The 22,402-nt window shown below is 42.5% G+C and overlaps 1 protein-coding gene across 1 annotated transcript in view; it reads left to right on the top strand.

Moving 5' to 3' along the window:
• Window positions 1–22,402, top strand: part of PDE3A (phosphodiesterase 3A) — a 434,927-nt gene that overhangs the window by 385,030 nt on the left and 27,495 nt on the right. The window contains exons 7-11 of the mRNA XM_075004928.1: window positions 4,540–4,607; window positions 7,372–7,541; window positions 9,119–9,256; window positions 17,868–17,979; window positions 20,649–20,762. Coding sequence (XP_074861029.1) covers window positions 4,540–4,607; window positions 7,372–7,541; window positions 9,119–9,256; window positions 17,868–17,979; window positions 20,649–20,762 — 602 coding nt within the window. The remainder of the gene's footprint in view (window positions 1–4,539; window positions 4,608–7,371; window positions 7,542–9,118; window positions 9,257–17,867; window positions 17,980–20,648; window positions 20,763–22,402) is intronic.

The raw sequence follows: 22,402 nt of genomic DNA, 5'->3' as shown, positions 1-22,402 counted from the left end.
ACATGGGCATTTTCGTCCTCAGCCATTAAGTTTTAGCGACCTAGGGTCAATGAGAAGAGAATACACTGCAATAGGGGTTGCTTTCATTTGGGATAATATTAAAAAAGTGTTGATGTGCCATCTCAGTCCCCATGGTTTAGTTCATTCATTTCTCAAAAAAATCAGTGTTTTTTTTTTCTGACCGACTTATTTGTGTGATTTTTGATGAATACAGTTTCTATTACATATTGATGGAGTCTGCCCTGTGTGGAGTCTGGTGTGTGTGAGGGGACTCAAAGCTAAGGTTGCAAGTAGTTGCTGTGATTAGTAGCTGTGATAAGTAAATACATTGCTGGCCTTTACAAACTTTACCAGGCTTTGGAAACAAAGTATATAAGTTTTGGAATAAAAATATCACTAAACTCAACTAGCAGCACAACCACAAATTTCAGTGTTGTCAACACAAATGTAAATATGATCCATTAAAATACTACTAATGAATATCATCCTTACTGTGATCACCAGAGCAGAATCATCAGTAACAATAACAATTTACTTGATCACTCTTTCAGATACAAGCTGAACCCCAGCACATAAATAATGTACCCATTACTAACATAAAATATCGTATGTTTAAAAACAGCTAAGAGAAACAGATTAGGTTATCCCACAAGAGAGGTCACTGGTTGCACCATCAGCAATGGTAATATATTTTCAGAAGGCTTGATAAGTGTTCATGGCAGATGAGATAAAAACAATGAAGAGAAGAGTACGTAATTGTACATTAAGTGCAAACAAAAATCTGCCTGGTTAGTAGGCCTGCTCGCACGCACACTGACCAGCAGTTGTTTAAGGCTGCTGCTCATTGGAGATGGAATCCACTGTCAGATAACGCCAGTGGAAAAACTTCCTTTGTGTTCAGTTGTCCTCCAGGCCCTGCAGATTAGTGACATACATTCAGCACTTGGTTTTAACACCACTTGGCTTATACACCCTACTTGAGTGAAGTCTGATGAGCTAGTTTACAATTAAACTGTCCAGCTAACTGTCCTAAATGCTGTAGCATCGCAAATCAGTGAGTCGTTTAATATCGCCTCCATTGTCCAGATTTGTGGCCCTCTTTATTTCGGTATTTACCCAGTTTAAATTTGATAGCAGTTTTAAATAGGATGATAAAACCGATAACACAGGATTCCATTTTTTTTTAAACTTAGACTGAATTGTTTGAATTTTGCAACTTTAGGCATGTCAAATGGCTTCTGAATTCCCATTTAGACCTCTGGAAGTGGTTCATTTTAGTCAAAAAACCACCCTCCTCACAGTATACATCCTATGTAGAGTTAACCTGGTAGTACACTTTCTATCCTATATATTATTTTATATTTTAGTATTTTAGTTACTCCTCAAGACCTTAACCAGGGTTCAAACCATGCAGAATAGAAGATCAAGCTCTTCCTCAGCTTCCAGTCTAAAAGACAAGGCAGATATTCACATATAGAAGAACAACAGAAAGCAGATGTAATTCAGAATTTAGCTCTAAAACATTTTCGTAGAATCACAGGGTGGGAGGAGCCCTCAGGAGGTCAATGAGTCCAATCCTCTGCTGAAAGCAGGACCAATCCCTACTAAATCATCCCAGCCAGAGAAGGAGAGTCTGCCACCTCCCTAAGTAACCCATTCCAGAGAATCACCATTCTCCTAGTGAAAGAATTTTTTCCCAATATCCAGCCTAGACCTCCCCCACTGCAACTTAAGGCCCTTGCTTGTTTTTCTGTCATCTGCCACCACTGAGAACAGCCTCTCTTAATCCTCTTTGGAACCCCCCTTCAGGAAGTTGAAGGCTACTATCAAATTGTCCCTCAGTCTTCTCTTCTGCAAACTAAACAAACCTAAATCCCGCAGCCTCTCCTCATAAATCATGTGCTCCAGCCCCCGAATCATTTTTGTTGACCTCCGTTGGACTCTCTTCAATGTGTCCATATCCTCTCTGTAAAGGGTGGGGAGGAGATCCAGAATTTGACATAATACTCCAGGTTCAGCCTCACCAGAGCTGAATACCTGGAATAATCACTTCCCTAGATGTGCTGACAGTGCTCCTACTAATGCATCCCAATGTGCTGTTAGACTTCTTAGCTACAAAAGCACATTGTTGGCTCATATCCAGCTTCTTATCTACTTTAATCCCCAGGTCCTTTTCTGCCAAACTGCTGCTTAGCCAATCCATCCCCAGTGTGTAACACTGCTTGAGATTCCTCCATCCTAAGTGCAGGACTCTGTGCATGTCCTTGTTGAACCTCATCAGATTTCTTTTGGCCCAAACCTCCAATTTGTCTAGGTCTTCCTGGGATCCTATCCTCAACCTCCAGCATATCAACCTCTCCCCCTAGTTTAGTGTCATCCATAGATTTGCTGAGGGTGCAATCCATGCCCTCATCCAGATCATTAATAAGGACATTGAGCAAAACTGGAACCAGAACCGACCGTGGGGGCCCTCCACTTCATACCTCCTGCCAACCAGACATAGAGCCTCTGATTACTATCCATTTAGCCTGACCCTCTAGCTGGCTTTCTGTCCACTTTACAGTCCATTTATCCAAGTCATATTTATTTAACTTGCTGGCAATGATACTGTGGGAGACCATATCAGAAGCCTTGCTAAAGTCAACGTGTATTATGTCCACCACCTTTGTCATATCCACGGAGTCAGTTACCTCATCATAGAAGGCAGTCAGATTGGTCAGGTACGACTTGTCCTTGATGAATCCATGTCGACTATTCCTGATCACTTTTCTCTCCTCCAAGTGCTTCCAGGATCTTTCCAGGTACTGAGGTGAGGATGACCGGACTGTAGTTCCCTGGATTCTCTTTCTTCCATTTTTCAAAGATGGGCACTCCAAATTACCGCTTCTTGTAAGCTTTCTTTCTGTGTTTAAGTTCATCAGAGATTTCTCTGATAAGTCAGGCTGGTTACCTACCATATTTGGTTTTGGTTTTGTTTTGTTTTTACTGCGCATTGGGATGGTGTGTTCCTGTGCCTTTAATAAGGTTTGTTTAAAATTCATCCAACTCTCCTAGACTCCTTTCCCTGTCATAGAAACCTCCCAGGGGACCCTACCACTTAGGTCCCTGAGGGAAGTTTTGTGTAGCAGAGAACATCAGAAATTACTACCATAGCTAATCGGGGTCATGGGTAGAGAGTTGTAATCAGTCCAAAGCTTTCTCCAGGCTCTCAGAAACAATGGTCATCTCCTCCCAAATAGGAAACCAATACCCTTGCAACAGATCCTTTCTGCAGCACCAGAAAACCTACAGTTTTATACTGAAAGCTGCCATCCTGTACAAAGCAAGAATGGTTTGTTGCAAATTTCCTTCATCTCTCCATTCTCTGCAGTGCAAAGGTGTGTTGTTTTTTTAAAAAAAAACGCTTTGTATAGGATGACTAGAGGATAATCAGTGAAGCACTGTTGAGCAGTACTCTCAGATAAATGAAGATTCCTGAAAGGAGACTTGTTCTGCATCATTTACTCACAAAGAAGAATATGTTTTCATGGCAAGCCATTTCGGCATGTTGCCACTGTATGTGGTTCTGTTGCTTGACTGCTAAAACATAAATGTTTGGTTTGCAACAAATGATGGGATAAGAAAAGGTTTGTGAACAAGTACTATATGTATCCAGAACTTTGAGTCATTTGAAGAAAATTACTTATTTTTTTAAAATGTGTGCCACTGAAGCATAACTTAAGACTGGGTGCTCTTGTGGCTGAGAAACTAACCTGGGAATCAAAAATCTGATTCAAGTCCTGTCTTCTCTGCCAAAGGTTTCCTGTGTGATCGCAGTCAAGTCACTTACTTCCTCTTTGTGCCTCAGCTCCATCTATAAGATGTGGATAGTGATACTATCGTACAAGGGTTTTTCAGGCCTATTAACAGATGTTTGTGCTGCTTCCACAGTTATAACTTTATAGGTAACTAGAGAAATTTTGCATTAGGCTCATTTATCTGGCACATCCCTCTAGTGCTACTATACTTGACATGTTGCCACTGAGATCCAGTGCCAATGCCTCACTTGCATATTGCAAACAATGCTACAAATGCACATGATAGAAGGAGAAACCTGTTGAAAATGTTTGCATTCTACTTGAATCACTTAAGACTGGACTGGATCCTGGTGAATTTTCCCCTTGTTCTTTCTTTATCATGTAACTGTGTTATATTGTCAACTTACTCTTTTCTACTTTTAAACTTAGAAAATCATAAACATATTTTAAAAACATAGTGGGCGGGATTCACAGATACCATGTGCCTCCTTTGCGTCACTCTGGCAATAACAAGCAGCTCTAAACCCAAGCAGCATAAAACTTATCTGGCTGACTGCCTTTTGCAAGACTGGCTCCCCACAAAAAAATCAGAGCATTCCTGTGAATTTGTCTTCGAATACCCAAAGGATTACAGATCATATGGTACTGTACTAGTATCAGGGGTCACGAAATGGTCTAGATCAATTTTCCTCTGTAATTTACCAATTCTTTAATGTTCATATTCTTTGATACTGTGTTCCAGCTGTGGCAGACCATATACTGGTATACTGGATAGAGGTGATGGAACGACACGTGCCCTGACCAGAACAGGTAATTTGGTGACTGTAAATTCGAGAGTTGTTCCTCTAAAATGTAGTCGTCATTGAGGGAGTGTGTAGATGCTCCTGCTTTTTTTTTCCTGTTATACACAGAGATTGTACAGGGGGTGGTATCACAGGAAAGATGTTTATATTTCCTTTCCTTTGGAACAGAAACAGTCATAGACCAAAACCATCCCCTAAAGGCACTCTCCATGCAACAGATGGGTGTGAGTGTCTGGAGGTATCAGCTGTTCCATCAGCAGCCTCCTCAAGTCCAGGGGGCTGCAATGGAGAAGAAGTTGAGTGGAAACATATCCCTGGCCCTGCCAGTTCTCTGTGCAACCTGCAGAAGGGCTAATGCAGCCTAGACCATATTCATATTGCCGTGGAGACCCTTGTATGCCAAGAAATCCTTTCAAGGCACGGTGGCTCTACCAGCTTGGCTCCATTAAAACCACTTTACAGTTATGTCTACACAGTTATGTCACACAGGCCCATGAACAGGGGTGGAGGAGGGTAGCAGCAGCAGCGGCTAGAGCTCCAGACCCCATTGAACTTGCTGCGGAAGTGCTGCTCTGCTGCCCCACGCAGCTGTGAGGGGATGCGGGGAGGGGAAGCAGCGCCATGATATGAGTGACACTGAGGGCTGACTGCCCAAGGCCCCACCGCTTCCACTCTTGGACCTACCCCTTCTGGGGGCTCAGAACCGGCTCCTCACTCCCACTTTGCTCCAGGACCTGTGGTGGTGGCTGTTGGCCATGCTACTTGCACATCGCAAGGACTGGTGGGTAGGATATGTTTAGCTATGTGCCACAGTGGAAAGCAGCTGTGTCCATGCTGCGTTGTGTAGCTGTAAGCATCAGTGAAAAGTGGGAGGTAATGGGGAGAGACTCTGGGAGCTCCCCTCTGCCACAGCTTTTCACTGTGTCAAGGAAAGGTTCTGTCAGAGAGGAAGCAGCAGGGACTAGCCAAAGCCTTTCTCCACTGCATGTGCAGTTTCTGCTGGCAAGGAAAGGCTTTGGCTGCTTCCTGCAGTAGGAGAGTGCTCCAGTAACAGGGAGCTGCCAGAGCCTGTCCCTGCTGCAGGAGCATTTCACCCCTGAAGTAGCAGTGTAGGTGGGAGAGGCACTGTGTGGGCAAGTAGAGGGTTGCGTAGGGTACCTACCCAGGAATATGTGTGCAGGGTTCAGGCATGCCTTTATTCTGCTCACCTAAATCGTGCTTTATTGTCTGCACTGCTATTTATGCCCATCTAGGGGATGTGTAATTTATATAGCTGGTGAAAGGAGTGTGCCATGTAGACAAACCCTAGAAGTAAGTCGGGAATGGAGACAAATGTGAGGGAGGGCTGGAAGCTAGACACACAGTCTCCACAATGTACACCAGTGAGAGTAATTAACTGTTGGAGCAACTTAAGAAATAATTGCAGATACACATCTCCTAGAACTGGAAGGGACCTTAGGAGGTTATTGAGTCCAGTCCCCTGCCCTCTTGGCAGGACCAAATACCATCCCTGACATCTACTTCCCCCAATCCCTAAATGGCCTCCTCAAGGATTGAGCTTACAACCCTGGGTTTAGGGGGCCAATGCTCAAACCACTGAGCTATCCCTTCCCCCAGGGTTCTGCTGGATCGTCCATCACTGATCATCTTTAAATCAAGAGTAGGTATTTTTGTTTTACAAGGTCTGTTCTAGGCATTGCTTTCAGGAAGTTCTTTGGCCTGTGTTATGCATCAGTAAGACTAGATGTTCATAAGGCTCCCTTCTGTCCTCGAAATCCTATGAATATAGCAAAAATTTTAGCAATAAATAAATAAAAAGCAAAAAGTATTCTGTGGGCAAAGTGATGCCGATTTCCTCTCCACTGTAGATATCCAGAAGCTGCACTTTATGTAGCATTTATTGTGTGTTTGTGTGTTTACTTGTTAACTGTAACTGTAAAGTATTCAGCATCTATAGACCCTGGAAGTTGCTGTTCATGCTATTTGTGATGTCATTGTACATGATAACATTGTTTTAAACGCTATAGGCAGCACAGCAATATTTTTATTTTTATTCTTACAAGAATTGAGGTAAAATAGGCTTTTGAAAATTTTATAACTTTTTTTCTATTCCTCCCCGGCCCCCCAAATCCTTCTCTGACCTTTAAATACTTTCTTCCATTGCACGCTTTTCTATGAGCCGCTATTCTTTCTGTTAGCTTCACTTTCCTATGTAATTTGCACCTCAAAATATAATTCTTGCTGAAGGTCTAGGAAGCAGAAAATCTGTATGTTTATATGTAGTCACGAAGCTAAATGCTGCCTCCAAATGTAGGTGCTTTCAGTTCTCAGTAACTTCAGAGGCAGTCATATTCATCCAAGGACAGCACTTATCCATATACTGCAAAAATTATGTATGTTTGTTAGAAACATACGATGTGTGGCACAAAGTAATTATAAAGAAGAATCTGAAAAAGCTCTCCCTTAACTCAGTTTTCAGAAGTTTAAAATATGCAATAAATGTAGTCTCACTTTCAGTCACCTAATCTGGCCTGTGTTAATCATGGTCTTCAGAGTTTCCTCATTCCCTTTCTCTGGTCCTTGTTTTCAGGCACTGCCTGAAAGGGGGTCCCTTGTTCAATGCAGTTGAGTAAACTATCAGATTTCAGACCTAGCCGAGCAGCACATGGGTATGTCAGTTAGAGATATGTATTGGTATTACTCTGGAATCAGAGAAACTGCCTTATGGCATGGTGCTTACAGTTCTCCTAACAGTCCAATTTGTGTCGTAGATGATCCAGCTCAAGCCACTTCTGACTATGAAACCAACAACAGTGACAGCAGCGATATTGTACAAAATGATGATGAGACAGACTGCTCTAAAGAACAGATGCGGAAGGGATCTGTCTGCAGAACATACACACCCGAGACTATCGTATTGCATCCTTTAATACCACCTGAGGTAGTTCAGAGTTGTTTTAAAATGCTTTCATACTGTATTTGGGTAAACCTCGAGACACACAAATTTAGGATCCTGTCCACATTTATGCATCTCAATAGGTGATTTGATTTTCAAAACCACTAAACACACATTTAGTCAGTTGGGTTTGGGAGTGTTTATCATTTTTGAAAACTAAGTCACCTTTCTGATACTGAAATAAGGACTCAGAATTCCAAATTTAAGCATACTTTTTTTTTAAATTTTGCTTGTGAGGTATGGAAATAATTTTGTGTATGTTACCATTAGAATATGTGCAATCTTCCTGATTAGCCATGTAATCACTTAATGGTCTAGTAAACCTTTTAATCTTGGTTTTATGCAATGGTCACCATTAAAAAGTTAACATTTGTCAAAGGGTACTCCACAATTAGTTATTTCCTGTACTAATATAGGGAAAGACATTTGTATCTCAGATACCAGAACTTTGAGACTAATGTTAGCCTGTGCTGATGTTTTCATGGGACCAATGTTATCAATTGTAAATTTGGTTCGGATGAGCAGGAAGAAGTTAAACTATTTAGTCAAAATTCTGAAGTCCCTTCAATCAGTGCAATTAGACTAAACAGTTCTCATGAGAACAGAACTTTGGTCAATCTCAGCTTGTTGTCAGAGTTGGATGTGCTAGGAGGAGAGATTTACTGTAGATATTTTGATCCTTTTGTTTCCACCCATGGTCATTACTTAAAATTGAAGAACTGCAGAGTAAAGGGTAGGAGGCAGGGGCAGGGGAGGTGTCTTTCAGATTTCAAAAGAGGTTTCTTTTCAGTGTCTTTGAGTGGAAGAAAGGAGTAACATTATATCTGAATGTTACTTGCACGTTCCTTTTCACAGTAAGCCTAGCCTGGCATTTGTTGAGTGAATCTGATTGTTAGTCTTTAGGACTATGGCTACACAGTAAAGTTATTCCAAAATAACAGCAATTATTTTGGAATAATTTTGCTGTCATCTACAGTATGCACTAGCTATTTGAAAAGGAATTCAAAATATCAGGTGTGTTATATCAAAAGCTAGAAACATCATTGCAGGAGAAAGAGCACCTATTTCAAAATAAGCACTATGTGTTTAGATAATATATTTCAAAATAGCTAAGTGGTATTTCAAAATACATTTTTGTGTGTAGCAGCATTATTTCAAAATAGACATTCTGGGATAGCTGTTCCAGAACAACTTATTTCAAAATAGGGCTGCTGTGTAGATGTAGCCTAGCAGTCCACAGTATGGAAGTAACAAATAAATGTGTTTTCTTCTGCCCAGTGCAAGTTTTACAATAAAAGTGAGTGACCTCTGCAACTGTAATAATCAGACAGTGATCTTTAATTTCCAGGATTCTTTATCAATTCCAGCTTAACAGAAATTCTAAAGTAGAAGGGCTATATTAAGGTATGGTGGAAATAAGATGCCATTGTTGTCAATAAGATGGCATCTGCTTTTGCCTGTGGTTAATTATATCCCTAGATTTATAGTGCTTCTACTTCTTTAGTCTGACTTTTCATAAGTCTGTGATCTAGCAGAATTCTTTCCTCTGATTCTTGATGCAGGACAAACCTATCCTTGCCCCAGATCCTCTTGTCATGGACAATTTGGACTCCCTTATGGATCAGCTCAACAATTGGAACTTCCCTGTCTTTGATTTGGTGGAAAAAATAGGAAAGAAATGCGGTCGGATCCTCAGCCAGGTAAGAAGCATGTTTTGTACAGGCAAGTTGGATGTGCAATCCCAGTATAAGCTGTGTATGTCAACAGATACAGATTTAAACAGAGCTTTAAATCTGGGATAGGCCCTGTTCATCTCTAGGAGCCAGGGAAATCCTGCCATACAATTCCATGGTAGCAGCAGCTGCAGTAATTCCACACATCTATTACCATTAAAACCTCTCCTCCTACTTCCTTCTCTCCAAATCTTGTCCCTTAAAAGAATTCTAAATGCCTACTGGCCCACTGCACCTTCAGCTAACACTGGAAAAGCCACTGCTGCCGCCACAATCATCAGTTTGCTGTCTTGTGGGATTTTGCACTGAGTCTGTCACATGAGGAATAGAGGGCCACAAACAGGCAGGTGACCCACAAAAGTAGGTGTGGTCTTCTTACGTTTCAGATCCTAGTCAAGCTGTACATGAGACCAAGATTCATGAAATATCTGATCCTACTGTCTTGCCCCTGTCCCTCACTTTTACAGAGTCCACCATGTCCGCGGTACTACTTCTCCAGCTAATAAAGATCCGAATCAGATGGAGATAATGTACTACTGTTCCATTTTAATTGCCAACTTTTCATTTGTTCCTCCAGGCAGAGGAGGGGGTACTGACACAGCCTTTATGTATACAATACAATTAACACACCTGTAATCACCCCTTTCTTGGCCAGGTTTTCTTCTCTGTTCATCTCGTGATGGCACCATTTTCCCATGTAGTGGGATGATCATTTAGTAAAGAGGGAAAGTGTATACTGTATATTTAGGACAAACTGGGTTTTGACTAAGAGTCTTTCTCTTTTATAAGGTAATATGTGCAGCAGGCTACTGAAAAGGAGTGAATATGTTAACCGAGTTTAACTGGTTCACATTATACATTCAAAGAGATTGAAGTGTTAACCAGATCTCAATACAACAAGCAACAATTAATGCTGAATCAAGTCCAGGTCCTTTGGTGGTTGATGCGTATTCAGCTGCATACAGCTAATTCAAAAGCCAGCTGGGAAAAATGATGGATTAAATTCAGTGTGACATTTAAGATTTACTTTCTGAGTTGCTTCATTGTCAGCAACTCCATCCTGTATCTCAGCATGTAACAGCTGCACTAAAAAGAATTTGCCAACATTCTGGTTCCTTCTAGGGTAAAAGGAAAACCTAGTCTGTATATTGGTGATCAGTTAGAATGTCATACAATTGACAGAGCATAAAGTTAAATTATGCTGCTAGGTTGGGTTTGGGGTTGGTTTTTTTTTTTGTTTTTGTTTTTGTCTTTGTTTTATTATTGATTGCAACAATAAGGCCAATACATAGCAATAATACATAGTAAAAAGCAGGAGTTACTATTTTCCCATCTGACTATATGTAAACATTTTCTGTATGAAACACCCAACAAAGGGGATCTAAATAAAATCTTTTGATTTTACATCTATATTTCACTTATCATTTCTTAAGCTGAATTAATAGCATGAAATATCATGAAATAACATACTTGCCCCTGCTGTTTTCCTCTGCTCTCTACACTTCTCAGCCACTTCTACCTTCCACCGCTGCCATTTTGTTTTCCTCTACTGCTTCTACTCAGAGTCCTGGAGTGTTTAGAAAACCAACTTAAAGATATAACAAAACAAAAAATCAGTCATGTAGCACCTGAAAGACTAACAAAATAATGTATTAGGTGATGAGCTTTTGTTGGGCAGACCCACTTCTCCAAATCGGACAAGAGGATCTGCCCCACAAAAGCTCATCACCTAATAAGTTACTTTGTTAGTCTTTAAGGTGCTACATGACTGCTGTTTTGTTTTGTTAGAATACAGACTAACACGGCTACCTCTCTGTTACTACTCACCTTAAAGATATGATCATTTTTGCCACTTTGAGTGAGATGTCACCCACCAAAGCCCAAATAATGTGTCCAAGTGAGAGGCACATATGCAAAATGAGGGATATGAAAAAGAATATATGAGGTGCTTCCAAAATGTGGGGTTAATATATTTATCATAAACCACAATTGTATCCTCAACTTCAAGATTCAGAGTTTTCTGATGATAATCATGCACAAAGAAATTAGTGAAAATGGGATGACTCAAGATCAGAATGAGAGAAGAGAAAATGTGGGTTTAAAATGAAGCTGTCCTCTTACTGATAAGGAGGCAAGGGAACTAAATGAAATGACTCTTTAAAAAAAAAAAACAAACTGAAAACGGGTTGACATTCTGACGTGTCATTTATATCCCAGCATGTCCTTAAAGAGAAATGAAAAAAGGAAAACAAATACATTAGTGATTTATTCTCTGCTTTCCACAATTAAATGTTCTCCTCTTTTTTAAAAAAAAAAAAAAAATTAAGAAGAGGAATTAACTATGCATGTGCCACAATCTAAAATTTATGAAATGGAACAAAGAGGAGTTGATGGGGTTCCCCAGGCAGATGTTCAGCTTACGAAGCAAATGTTGGTGTAGAATTTTAAGGCTACTTGTTATGTCACTTTCTTATTTGTGGAATGTTAAATTGATATAGCCATTTTAGAAAAAAGACCCCACACAACCTCCATGCCCATAAAAGCATTCTTGCTAAATACAATGGAAAGCACTTAAATGAAGCACAGGCAAACATATAAATAAAAAGCATAGAAAGACCTTTCCAGGAAAAAAAAAACTGACTTTGGAAATGGAACAGCAAAACTCTCCAATTAAAATTGCAGCTTCACAATAAGCCATGGAGCAACAGAATGCTTTAATTTACACTTGTTGTCTTCTAACTGTAGATCCTGTAGGGAAGAAACCAATTTGCTTTAGAAAGAAAGGTGGAGTAGGTGATCTTGGAAGAAAATAGATCTCTTGAGATGGAAGCCTCTCCCCTCTGATCCTTGACAAACTGCAAGTGAACTAACATGGTGGGCCAGAGCTTAGATTCTAGAGACATCTAAGCTGCGTCTACACGTGCATGCTACTTCGAAGTAGCGGCACCAACTTCGAAATAGCGCCCGTCGCGTCTACACGCGTCGGGCGCTATTTCGAAGTTAACTTCGACGTTAGGCGGCAAGACGTCGAAGTCGCTAACCTCATGAGGAGATAGGAATAGCGCCCTACTTCGACGTTCAACGTCGAAGTAGGGACCGTGTAGACAATCCGCGTCCCGCAACGTCGAAATTGCTGGGTCCTCCATGGCGGCCATCAGCTGGGGGGGTTGAGAGATGCTCTCTCTCCAGCCCCTGCGGGGCTCTATGGTCACCGTGGGCAGCAGCCCTTAGCCCAGGGCTTCTGGCTGCTTCTGCGGCAGCTGGGGATCTATGCTGCAGGCACAGGGTCTGCAACCAGTTGTCAGCTCTGTGTATCTTGTGTTGTTTAGTGCAACTGTGTCTGGAGGGGCCCTTTAAGGGAGCGGCTTGCTGTTGAGTCCGCCCTGTGACCCTGTCTGCAGCTGTGCCTGGCATCCCTATTTCGATGTGTGCTACTTTGACGTGTAGACGTTCCCTCGCTGCGCCTATTTCGATGTTGGGCTGAGCAACGTCGAAGTTGAACATCGACGTTGCTGGCCCTGGAGGACGTGTAGACGTTATTCATCGAAATAGACTATTTCGATGTCGCAACATCGAAATAAGCAATTTCGATGTTGGCTGCACGTGTAGACGTAGCCCTATAGTGTTAAGGTTCTGATTCTGTGTTTCTGTCCCTTTAAATAAGACCCATGGGAAGTGTTTCATGGCTAGCAGGGGCTGGGTACTGTTGAACACAGTATGTTTTTGCACCAGGAAAAGAACCAGCCCTATAAAAAGAATTACATGGGACATCTCTTCATGAGGAACGTTGTTCCTCAAAAGAGCGCTTTTGAATGAAAATTAATAAGTATCCATGAATAGAAACATTGGGGGTTTGGTGTCAAGGCATGAACACTAGCAGGATCTAATTTATCTAATTCATTACTTCCAGAAACTGACCTAGCCTGAACATGACTGTATTAAGAAAGTATTGGAGCACCTGCCTGTTTGGCCAGACTCTTTTCATAAGTACTTGTTCAGTCCTGTAGTTTCTTGTTTCTGCTTTATTTGGTCTGGATGCTGAAGGGAACTAGGCTTCTAGGTTCCTATTTAGGGGGAATGTACTTACTTATTTAGCTGTACAAAGTAAGCACAGCTTTTATTGCAGTGGGCACCATCCATGTGCCTGTAATAAGTTACACTCAGATGATGGTAACACTGAGCAATAAGTGAATAATGAGATCCCTCTTTGAATGAAACATCTGTTAAAAAGCATTTTACTGGAACCATTTGTTTATGTTTCAAGCGATGCCAGAAGTGATTGATTTATAAATTAGGCATTTAAGCACTAAATTCTTCACATGCAGGAAAAAGAAAAGAAAAAAGGGGAGAGGGAAGTAAGAGTACTTGCCAAACAAATGGTGTTTGTTGAAATGTATTTATTCCAGAAAGTTTAAGGTAAGGTGACCACTGACCAGATACTCCCTTTTCTGAATGTATATGCTATATCTGAGCCCTTCTGCAGGTGTCTTGAATCTTTATTCTTAAAAATGGGAAAATTGTCCCATATTTTCTGTCTGTTCTCCCTCTCACACATCAGTACTGGAAGGTCCTGCTGCTGGCTGGGTCCTTGCTCACCAGACACCCTCCCACCATTGGTGAGTGGTCACTGTTAGGTGTGGGTGTGCCATGCTGGTGGCAGGGCAAAGATAAAGTACAAGGGTGAGCCTCTCCCTCCGTATGCCAGCTCTTGGGCAGCAGGCACCATCTCTCACCCCATTTCTAGTAGGCACTAGCTGGAGAATGCAGGCTGCTGCCAGTCAGCAGCTAGTTATGTATCACCCTCCATTAGCCCTTGACATGCTCCCCCTCTGGCTGTCAGCTCCCTGCTTTGACCCTTCAGCCACCTCCAGCCCTGCTGCCCCTCCATCTTCTTTTCCCCGTCCCCTGGAGTGATGTGTCCCGTTCCCAGCACTATATGGAGAACCAGCCCTTGGTCAGAGCACTGTGCTCACCAACTGCCCAGCCAACAGGCTCCTTCCTTCCACCACTGCCTGCAGCTAAGCTAGTGACCAGGGAAAGCCCAAGACCCTTTGGCCTGGAGCACTGACTTGGAGGAGCTGAGCCCCATGTGTACCAAAGCCCTGCACAGTGCTAGTGTGGGGTCGCCTCTCCACCCTTCAGCTAATCTCTGGAATGGTGTCAGGGGGGAGCTGTTTTCCACCTGTTCATCTCCTGAATTTACAAGCTCCACAGCAACCCCAGAGCAAGACCTTAGTATCCTCTTCACCCATGCCTCCCATCATGTGGGTCCCAGCCCTAGGGAGCCACAGGCCTGCTCCATCTCTCATTCCTTCCCTCCCACACAGTGCCAAAAGGCTGCTGCTGGCCACATTGTGGTGTGAACCCTGGCAGAAATCTGAGGGCGGGACACATGATCCTGCATGCATCCCCAACATACAGCTTCAGAGCATGGTAGCGGGTCCATCTCAGGGACCCAACCAAGCCTGAAAGGTAAAGTACCAGGTAGCTATGGTGAAGTTGGTCAGTCATCCTTCCCCTCTCTAGTGAGAGAGGTGTATAGGAGTGTGTCACCACTCCCCGTGTGTGTGGGGGGGAGGTAGAGGTCTGTGTCACCCCTCCCTATGTGAACCCTAGAACCTTAATGATGATAAGGTAAATGAAAAGAATCCAGGTGCGTCATATTTCTTTTTCATGGGGGCTCAGTCAATTTTTTAATTTGAACACTTGTATTTCATAGTGATTGCTGCTGAACTCACTTGAATACAAGAAATTTTACCAGGTGTCCCACATTCAACATAGAGAAATATGGTCACCCTAGTTTAACGCGTTCAGAAGTCCTAGGCCCCTTATGGTAAAGTTAAGGTGAGTTGTGTTCACAGTCAGTTCGGACTGCTACCATAGGGCACAGAGAGACAAGGTGAGTGAAGAAATATCTTTTATTGAACTTCTGTTGATGAGAGAGACAAGCCTCTGAACTACACTGAGCATCTCTTCAGGGTTAGGAAAGGTACTAAGAGTTACAGCTAAATTCAAGATTGCGCAGATAGTTTAGCATAAGTTGTTAGCAAGTACTCTCAGGCTACGTCTAGATTACAGCAATTTGTGAACAGAAGTTTTTGTTGGAATCTTCTGTCGACAGATTGTGGCCAAACTATCAAGCAGATCGCAAGAGCAATCCACTCTGTCGACAGAGAGAGACTGGACTTGCCAGCTGCCTTTTCAACAAAATGACCAACTGGAAGCACAGTAGACAGGGCAGCCCAGTGTCCCGGAAGCCCTGTCTGTTGACAGAGGGCCCCCTGGAACATTCAGACCAGATTTCTGTTGACAGGGGTTTTATGCCTCATGGGGAGCAGGATAAGACTGTCAACAAAAATGCTGCATTCTGTCCACGTACGGTCACCTCTAAGTGCCGAGGTCAGTTTTGAAAATGGGGGTCAGGTTCCTAAAGTACTTTCCTGTTGGAAATTATCCTGAGAATACATACAAAATGTTATCGTCTCTTTCCATTTCCATTCCCTCTCTTATGGCTGTACCACAGAAGAGGAAGATACTGAGGGAAATAATAGTACAAAGGCATTAGCTGAGGGATAGGTAGAAGAAAACTAGGGAGTGATTGATGAGTAGGGAAGTGAACAACAATAGAACATACAGAAAGCTGAGAGAGAGCAGTGGAGGTAAAGTGAGGGCTGAGGAGTTAACGACCTATCACCAGACTGTAGTTCCTTAGTGTGACTTTCTTACCTTGTCAGGTTAGAGAATGAGATATACTTTCCTCCCGCAGGCTAAAGCCACACTACCGCAGACAGTCGACCCGCTTAGGGTCAATCTTCCATGGTTTTGTTTCACACTGTTCAAAACAGCTCTTTCTGGGGGTCAAAGTCAACCCTGGAACTCCTCGTAAGTGGTGAGGATTAAGGAAGGTCAACTGGAAAAATGCTCCCCTCGATCTTCTTCCATGGAGACAGCCATTGTAGTCGACAACTGATAAGTCGATTTTAGCTACGCAGTTGGTGTAGATAAAATTGCCTATCAGCAGTCAACTTCTATGTCTAGTATAGACATAGGCTCAGTTTAGGCATGAGGAATCTGATTTTTTTTAACCTTTCTCATCCTGTCCCCAGTGGCAATCAGAGATTTTAAGAAGTGTGTTTTTTGTTCATTGCAGACATGCCCAATCCTGACATGGAACTCTTGCACTAACACTTGCCCTGAGCCCATCACATTACCCACACTTCAATGCCTACAGATAGCCTCCAGAGCTAAAATGCATAGGGATTTTCCATTACAAATTTCCTGTAGCCATTGAAGCTCCAGCTCAGAGCCTCTCTAGGAGCTCTTTTACGTATTTGGTGTCCTCAAGTATTTAAATATCCTCAAAAACAATGAGAAGTCCTGTAGCACCTTTATAGACTAACAGATTTATTGGAGCATAAGCTTTCGTGGGCAAAGACCCACTTCATCAGACACATATATCTGACGAAGTGGCTCTTTGCCCACAAAAGTTTATGCTCCAATAAATCGGTTAGTCTGTATGGTGCCACAGGACTTTTCATTGTTTTTGCAGGTACAGACGAACACGGCTACCCCTCTAGCCTATGATTGAAGGAAGAGTGTTTTTGATGGTTCTGCTGTATATTTTCATCTTGGTTGGACTGAATCCTAAGAGAGATAGTCCAAGTACTGATCTCTGCACTGGAAAACCTCTATTTCAAGCAGCTCATAGGTGTCCTACAGCACTACTTGTAGCTGCTCCTGTGGATTGTACCTTTGGCACTTATGGCCATCCCCACACTGACTCTGACCACCTACCATCTTCCTGGGCACTAATAGTTAACATGATCACATGGGCACCCTGTGCCAAGTAGCAGCTAATAGGTGCACTGGTTCTATGAACAGAAGCATGACTGAGGGACGCTTGAAAATGTAGACATCCCTTTTTCAGAGTCAGAAATTGCATTATGTATTTTCAGCTGCACCCTTCTGTTTCATTGTACATTCTCATTTTTTGCTAGAGTTGTTCAGCCTTAGTGACAGAGAAATGCTGCTTGATAGGAAATTCCTGGAAAAAACGTGGAAGATAGCCCGGATTATAAATTCATATCAGTTATTTTAAAATAATTGTAGTTCTGTAACAAAGCCAGATACTCAGAATTTTACTTTGTTAAAGCTTGGGTACAACACACCCATCAATGTAGGTTAGGGACCTCAGTTCAGACATTCAATGGCTGTGGCCACACTCCCCCTCCCTTTCAGAAGGGTCAGGTAAATTACGGCCATTTGAAAATGCAAATGAGGTGCAGACTTGCATATGCAGTACCTCGTTGGCATAATGGCAGCCATGCGAATTTCAAAGCTGCTAACTTTGAATTGCTGACCAGCCGTCTAGCCACGGGCACTTGGAAATACGTACCCAACTTTGAAACTCCCTTACACTCCAGCTTCCCCACATGAACTACACCAGATGACACATGTGAAAAGATGTCATAAGGAACTATCCTGCATTGAATAGGGAAATACCAAATGACTTCATAGGATCAGGTTTTACAATGTCTTTTTTGGTCTACTTAACATCATGGTGGTATTTCTTTTCCAGGTATCGTACAGGCTTTTTGAAGACATGGGGCTGTTTGAAGCCTTTAAAATTCCAGTGAGAGAGTTCATGAATTACTTTCATGCCTTGGAGTGTGGATACCGGGAGATACCCTGTAAGTAAAACTACAGGTCAAATAAGAGTACTGCTCAGATATCACTGACTTTTGAACATGTTAAATAAACACTTCATACATGCTCTCCAGTCACCACAGCAATTTCTTTTCTCAGGGGCTACATTTTGTCTTCCACCTCTTGATCAAATTTGTAAGAATATTATTCCCCTTTTGGTTTTTGAGATCTTATGTATGCAAAGCTTTGTGCATTGTCAAAACAGTATCCTACAATTTTTCTCAGTACATGCATTTCTCCTAAACTAATTGCCTCCCATGAAGATCTGTTTCTGAACTCTGTACTCCTAGAGGAATTCTGCACCAAAGAATTAAAAATTCTGTGCAGGATATATTCAGGTTCTGCAAAATTCTGCGTATTTTATTTTTCAAAATAACACAATTAATCACCAGTTTTAATTTTGGTCATTTATTTCAAAATACATATCAGCAAGTATGTCTGTAATAAGACAGACAACACAAAAGATTCAAGCAATGTGTTTTGACAAATAGATTCCTTGATAGGCATCTTAATACAGAGTTGTGGGTAATAATTCATTTAAACTACAGTCCAAAACTGTATTTCCTGTAACCCTCAGGTGGGAGTGCAAACACTTTGGCTGGGGACGGGGTCAAGTAACAGAATTGCTGAAGGAGAGGGAAGTAATTGTTAAGAAGCCTAGATGTGAACTTTGAGCATTGGTGGGAAAACTATGGAATAGGGTTTTTTTAGGGGGTAGGGAGGGATTATTTCGGAGCTTCCCCTACGCAGACCTAGCCTCTCCTATTCAGTCAGGCACAGCTGTGTAGACCCATGTGTCCTTACACCTTCATTCAGACAACCACTCCCCATGTGACCCTGCACCCCACCCCCATCCCCTAATGTCTGTCCCGTCACTCAGTCACCCCCCACATCTCTATGTGGCCCTAAATTTCCACTCCCATTCAGCTCCTGCCCCAGTCTGTCCTCCCCTTTTAGCCTTTATGAGCCCCTTTCTGCCCCCACGCCCCCACCAGTCCATACTGTTCCTGTCTCTCCATAACGCCTGTCTCCTGATCTGATGGGAGTTGTGAAGAAGGCAGGCTATTTCTCTACCTTGGCTGGCTGGGAGCTGCCCCTGTTTTCTAGCACTGTAGCACCCTCCAATGGGTAAAAGGCAGAAATGTAGCAACTTTCCAGCAGAAGCTTTATTTTTTCCTGTGCAAAAACGTAAAAATATGTGTGGCTCATTAATTAAGCATGGACACAGGGGCGCAGAATTCCTGCAGAAGTAACTCTGCCTTTACGCTTTTCTCTTTCTGACATGTAGGGTTTTTTATTTTTTATTTAATTTTACTTCATAGCCATAGGTATTGTTTACTCTTCTACCTAGCCATGTTTGGTTTTGGGTGATATTGCTGTCAGCTTTGTTTGGTGTTTGCTGGAGTAGTTGCCTACACCTACAGAAGACCTGAGTTAGAGATAGGCACACTGTGATATGCTTCCACATGAGATATACTATAGAGCAGTGGTTTTCAACCTTTGGTCTGCTGACCACTGGAATGACTTTCAGCAGACATCTCAGCTGTTCTGTGGTAGCTGGCTGGGGGCTCAGGAGCACATACATATCCATATATAGATATTGTTTATTGAAAAGATACATATTACATAGAAAATGCTGGATGTTGTGGTGGTAAAACGACTAGTATAGCTGTATAGAAATCTCTAATCTAATAGTTTTCAAGTTTCTAGCACTCTGTCCCAGAATTGTATTGCCTTTGCTACAGCAATATCAGATTTAAGTTCTCTGGATTTGAAGTGCCTTTTATCTGCTTGCTGCATAATTGGAGACTGATGCCAGAGATGAATAGAATCTATATGAGGGCTTATGTATGTTGTGGAGTTGGTCCCAGGTGAGAGTCTAGTGTTGTCCCTAGTCTGACTCCCATCCCCCCACCCAACTCTATAACTCAAGTACAGTGGTACTTTGCTTTAACCTTGAGCTAGCTGGCGCATCAGGGCGAGGAGATGGGGACCAGGCAGGGTGGACAGAAGCTAGTGGTGCGGCAGGGATGCAGCTACAGGCGACAACTCAAGTTAGCACAGCTGGTCAAATGCTAATCAAATCCCATTGTGGCCTATGTGTTGTTTGAAGATGTGGCTGCTCTCACTCAGGCTAAGCTAGTGCAGTTACTCAGGTTAATTGTTGCTTTGAAAACAAGCCCTTATTATTAGAAGGTGGAAGACATCCAGGCCGCAGTGACATGAATGAGATTATTTCCATTGATTTTAGAGGAGCCAGAGTTTTACCCCATACATGGGCCAGATGATGCTTGCCTAACAAAAAGCAGGGGAAGTAGAAGGGAGCACAGCTCTTGCGCCTATGCTGAAAGCTCCCGCTGTTCTCTGCCACCAGGGGAAGCCATGCTCCCTGCTGACTTCCCCATCATGCCTGGTGTATAAATACTCCCTGCTTCAACCTTCTAGTAAAGAGAAGGCATACTGGGTTAACTGGTCTCATATAATGCTGCTGGGTGGTTGGTGGGGGTTTTTTTTCCCCCTTTGTTTTTTTCCCCTTGAACTGAAACTTCCAAGAAGTTCACCACAGTATCCAGTAGATGGTGCTGTGCGCTCTCTGATAGAAAAAATCTACACGTTTAATAATGGTCTCATGGGGCCTTGATTTGTATCATAGATCACAACAGAATTCATGCAACTGACGTTCTACATGCTGTTTGGTACCTTACTACTCAGCCTATCCCAGGACTCCCAACTGTAATTAATGACCATGGGTCAGCCAGTGATTCAGGTATTCTTTTTAATACATGGTATTCTCTTTTAAGACATGAGTTGTGGAATGCTGTGCAGCTAATTTTCTAGAGAAAAATCACCAAATAAGGAGGCTGTACAGGGAGGAGTTTCAAACAAAAGCACACAATTTCAGCAATATATGTTAGATATTTAATGTGTGCTAGAGTATTTATTTGTGTGTTGCGACTGTGGTAGACCCATGGTTTCCAATAGATTTCCATCCACTGAACCTAAAGCCCTGCCAGATTGATGGCTGTGGAAAACTTCTCAAAGACAGTGAAATCTGGTCTCCCCTATGAAATCTGGCTATTGTAGGTGTGTCACAGTATTGCCATTTTTACCTGTGCACTGCCTTCAGAGCTGGCTATCTGAAGAATAGCAGCTGCTGGCCAGGCACCCTGCTTTGAAGGCAGCCATCATCTGCAGCAGCACCGAAGTGATGGTGGCGTGGTAGGGGGAGTCGTCACTTCAGAAGGAACAGGCAGTGTGGGCAAGTGCCCAGAGTGCTGTATCAGGGAGGGCTCTGTGTCCACACCCACACACAGCTGTCACGAAGCCCTTTAGTCCCTGAGCATGTGGTGCTGGAATTGGGGAGTGCAAGCACTGGGGACACCCCACTAGAGGACTCCCACTGGGCTCCAGCTTCTGATCGCAGCTAAGCTGAAGAGGAAGAGGACTTCCGTCTCCCCTGCATGGGCAACTCTTGGGGTCAGGTCAGTCCCGGGTCTGGGAACCTTCTGTGGCTGCTTGCTGAAAACCCAGATCTGAAGCGAGGTCCATTGCCTGCAGCAGCACAGAAATAAGGTTGGCAATATCGTGGCTCTACAATAATACCCTTGTGATCCCCTTTTGCATTGGGACCTCTGTGATTGCAGCACTGTGACATTTCAGATTTCAGCATTTGAATCCATGAAATTTAAGATGTCCAAAATCCTATGATTGTGTAATTTATCAAAATATGAACCACCAGGAGTTTGGTAAGGCCTTATCAATAATGTAGAAGCACAGTATTTTACACTTACACATGTGTGAATTCAAGTTTTTTGTAAGCTTTGTAGGATCATCTTACTTTTTACATTCCTTTTAAGCCCTTTCTTTCTGCAAGTCATTTAAGAAATGATGCCAGTATTATCTAAAAGTTAGCAGAGCTGGTGTGTATTGATCAATAAACACTTGGGATCTTTTGGGTGGAAAGTTGTTTTTACAAATAGAGGGGTTCTATTTTAAAAGACAATCACTCGCATTAACAAAATAGGCCAGTGATCTAGCTAGTCCAGGATCTGCCTCTGAAATTAATCTGTTCCAGAAGTCTCAGAAGACTTCTGAGTAGGTTGTAGGCAACAGAGGTTAGACCCAGAATCTCCAAGCATGCACATCCACTGCCTGAACTTAAAGACACAAATTTATTAGCTCAAAGTCAATAAATGACTCATGAACCTCCACATGGTCCAAACAGAGAACTGTACTATGTAAGCATGGATTTATCTAAGAAACTCGGAAGTGTTCATTGATTAATGCCTCACAGTTAATTGATAGCTCATAAAATACAATGCTATGGTTAGTCTTCAAAGGTTTTATTTTTATTGATAAGTGTGGGTTAACATTGATTCCACTGTACACACACGAACTAATGTAAAA

This window comes from Carettochelys insculpta, chromosome 1 (genome assembly GCF_033958435.1).
Source record: "Carettochelys insculpta isolate YL-2023 chromosome 1, ASM3395843v1, whole genome shotgun sequence".
NCBI classification, from domain to species: domain Eukaryota; kingdom Metazoa; phylum Chordata; order Testudines; family Carettochelyidae; genus Carettochelys; species Carettochelys insculpta.
The sequence above is the reverse complement of the archived record's forward strand: the minus strand, read 5'-3'. Positions and strand labels throughout refer to the sequence as shown.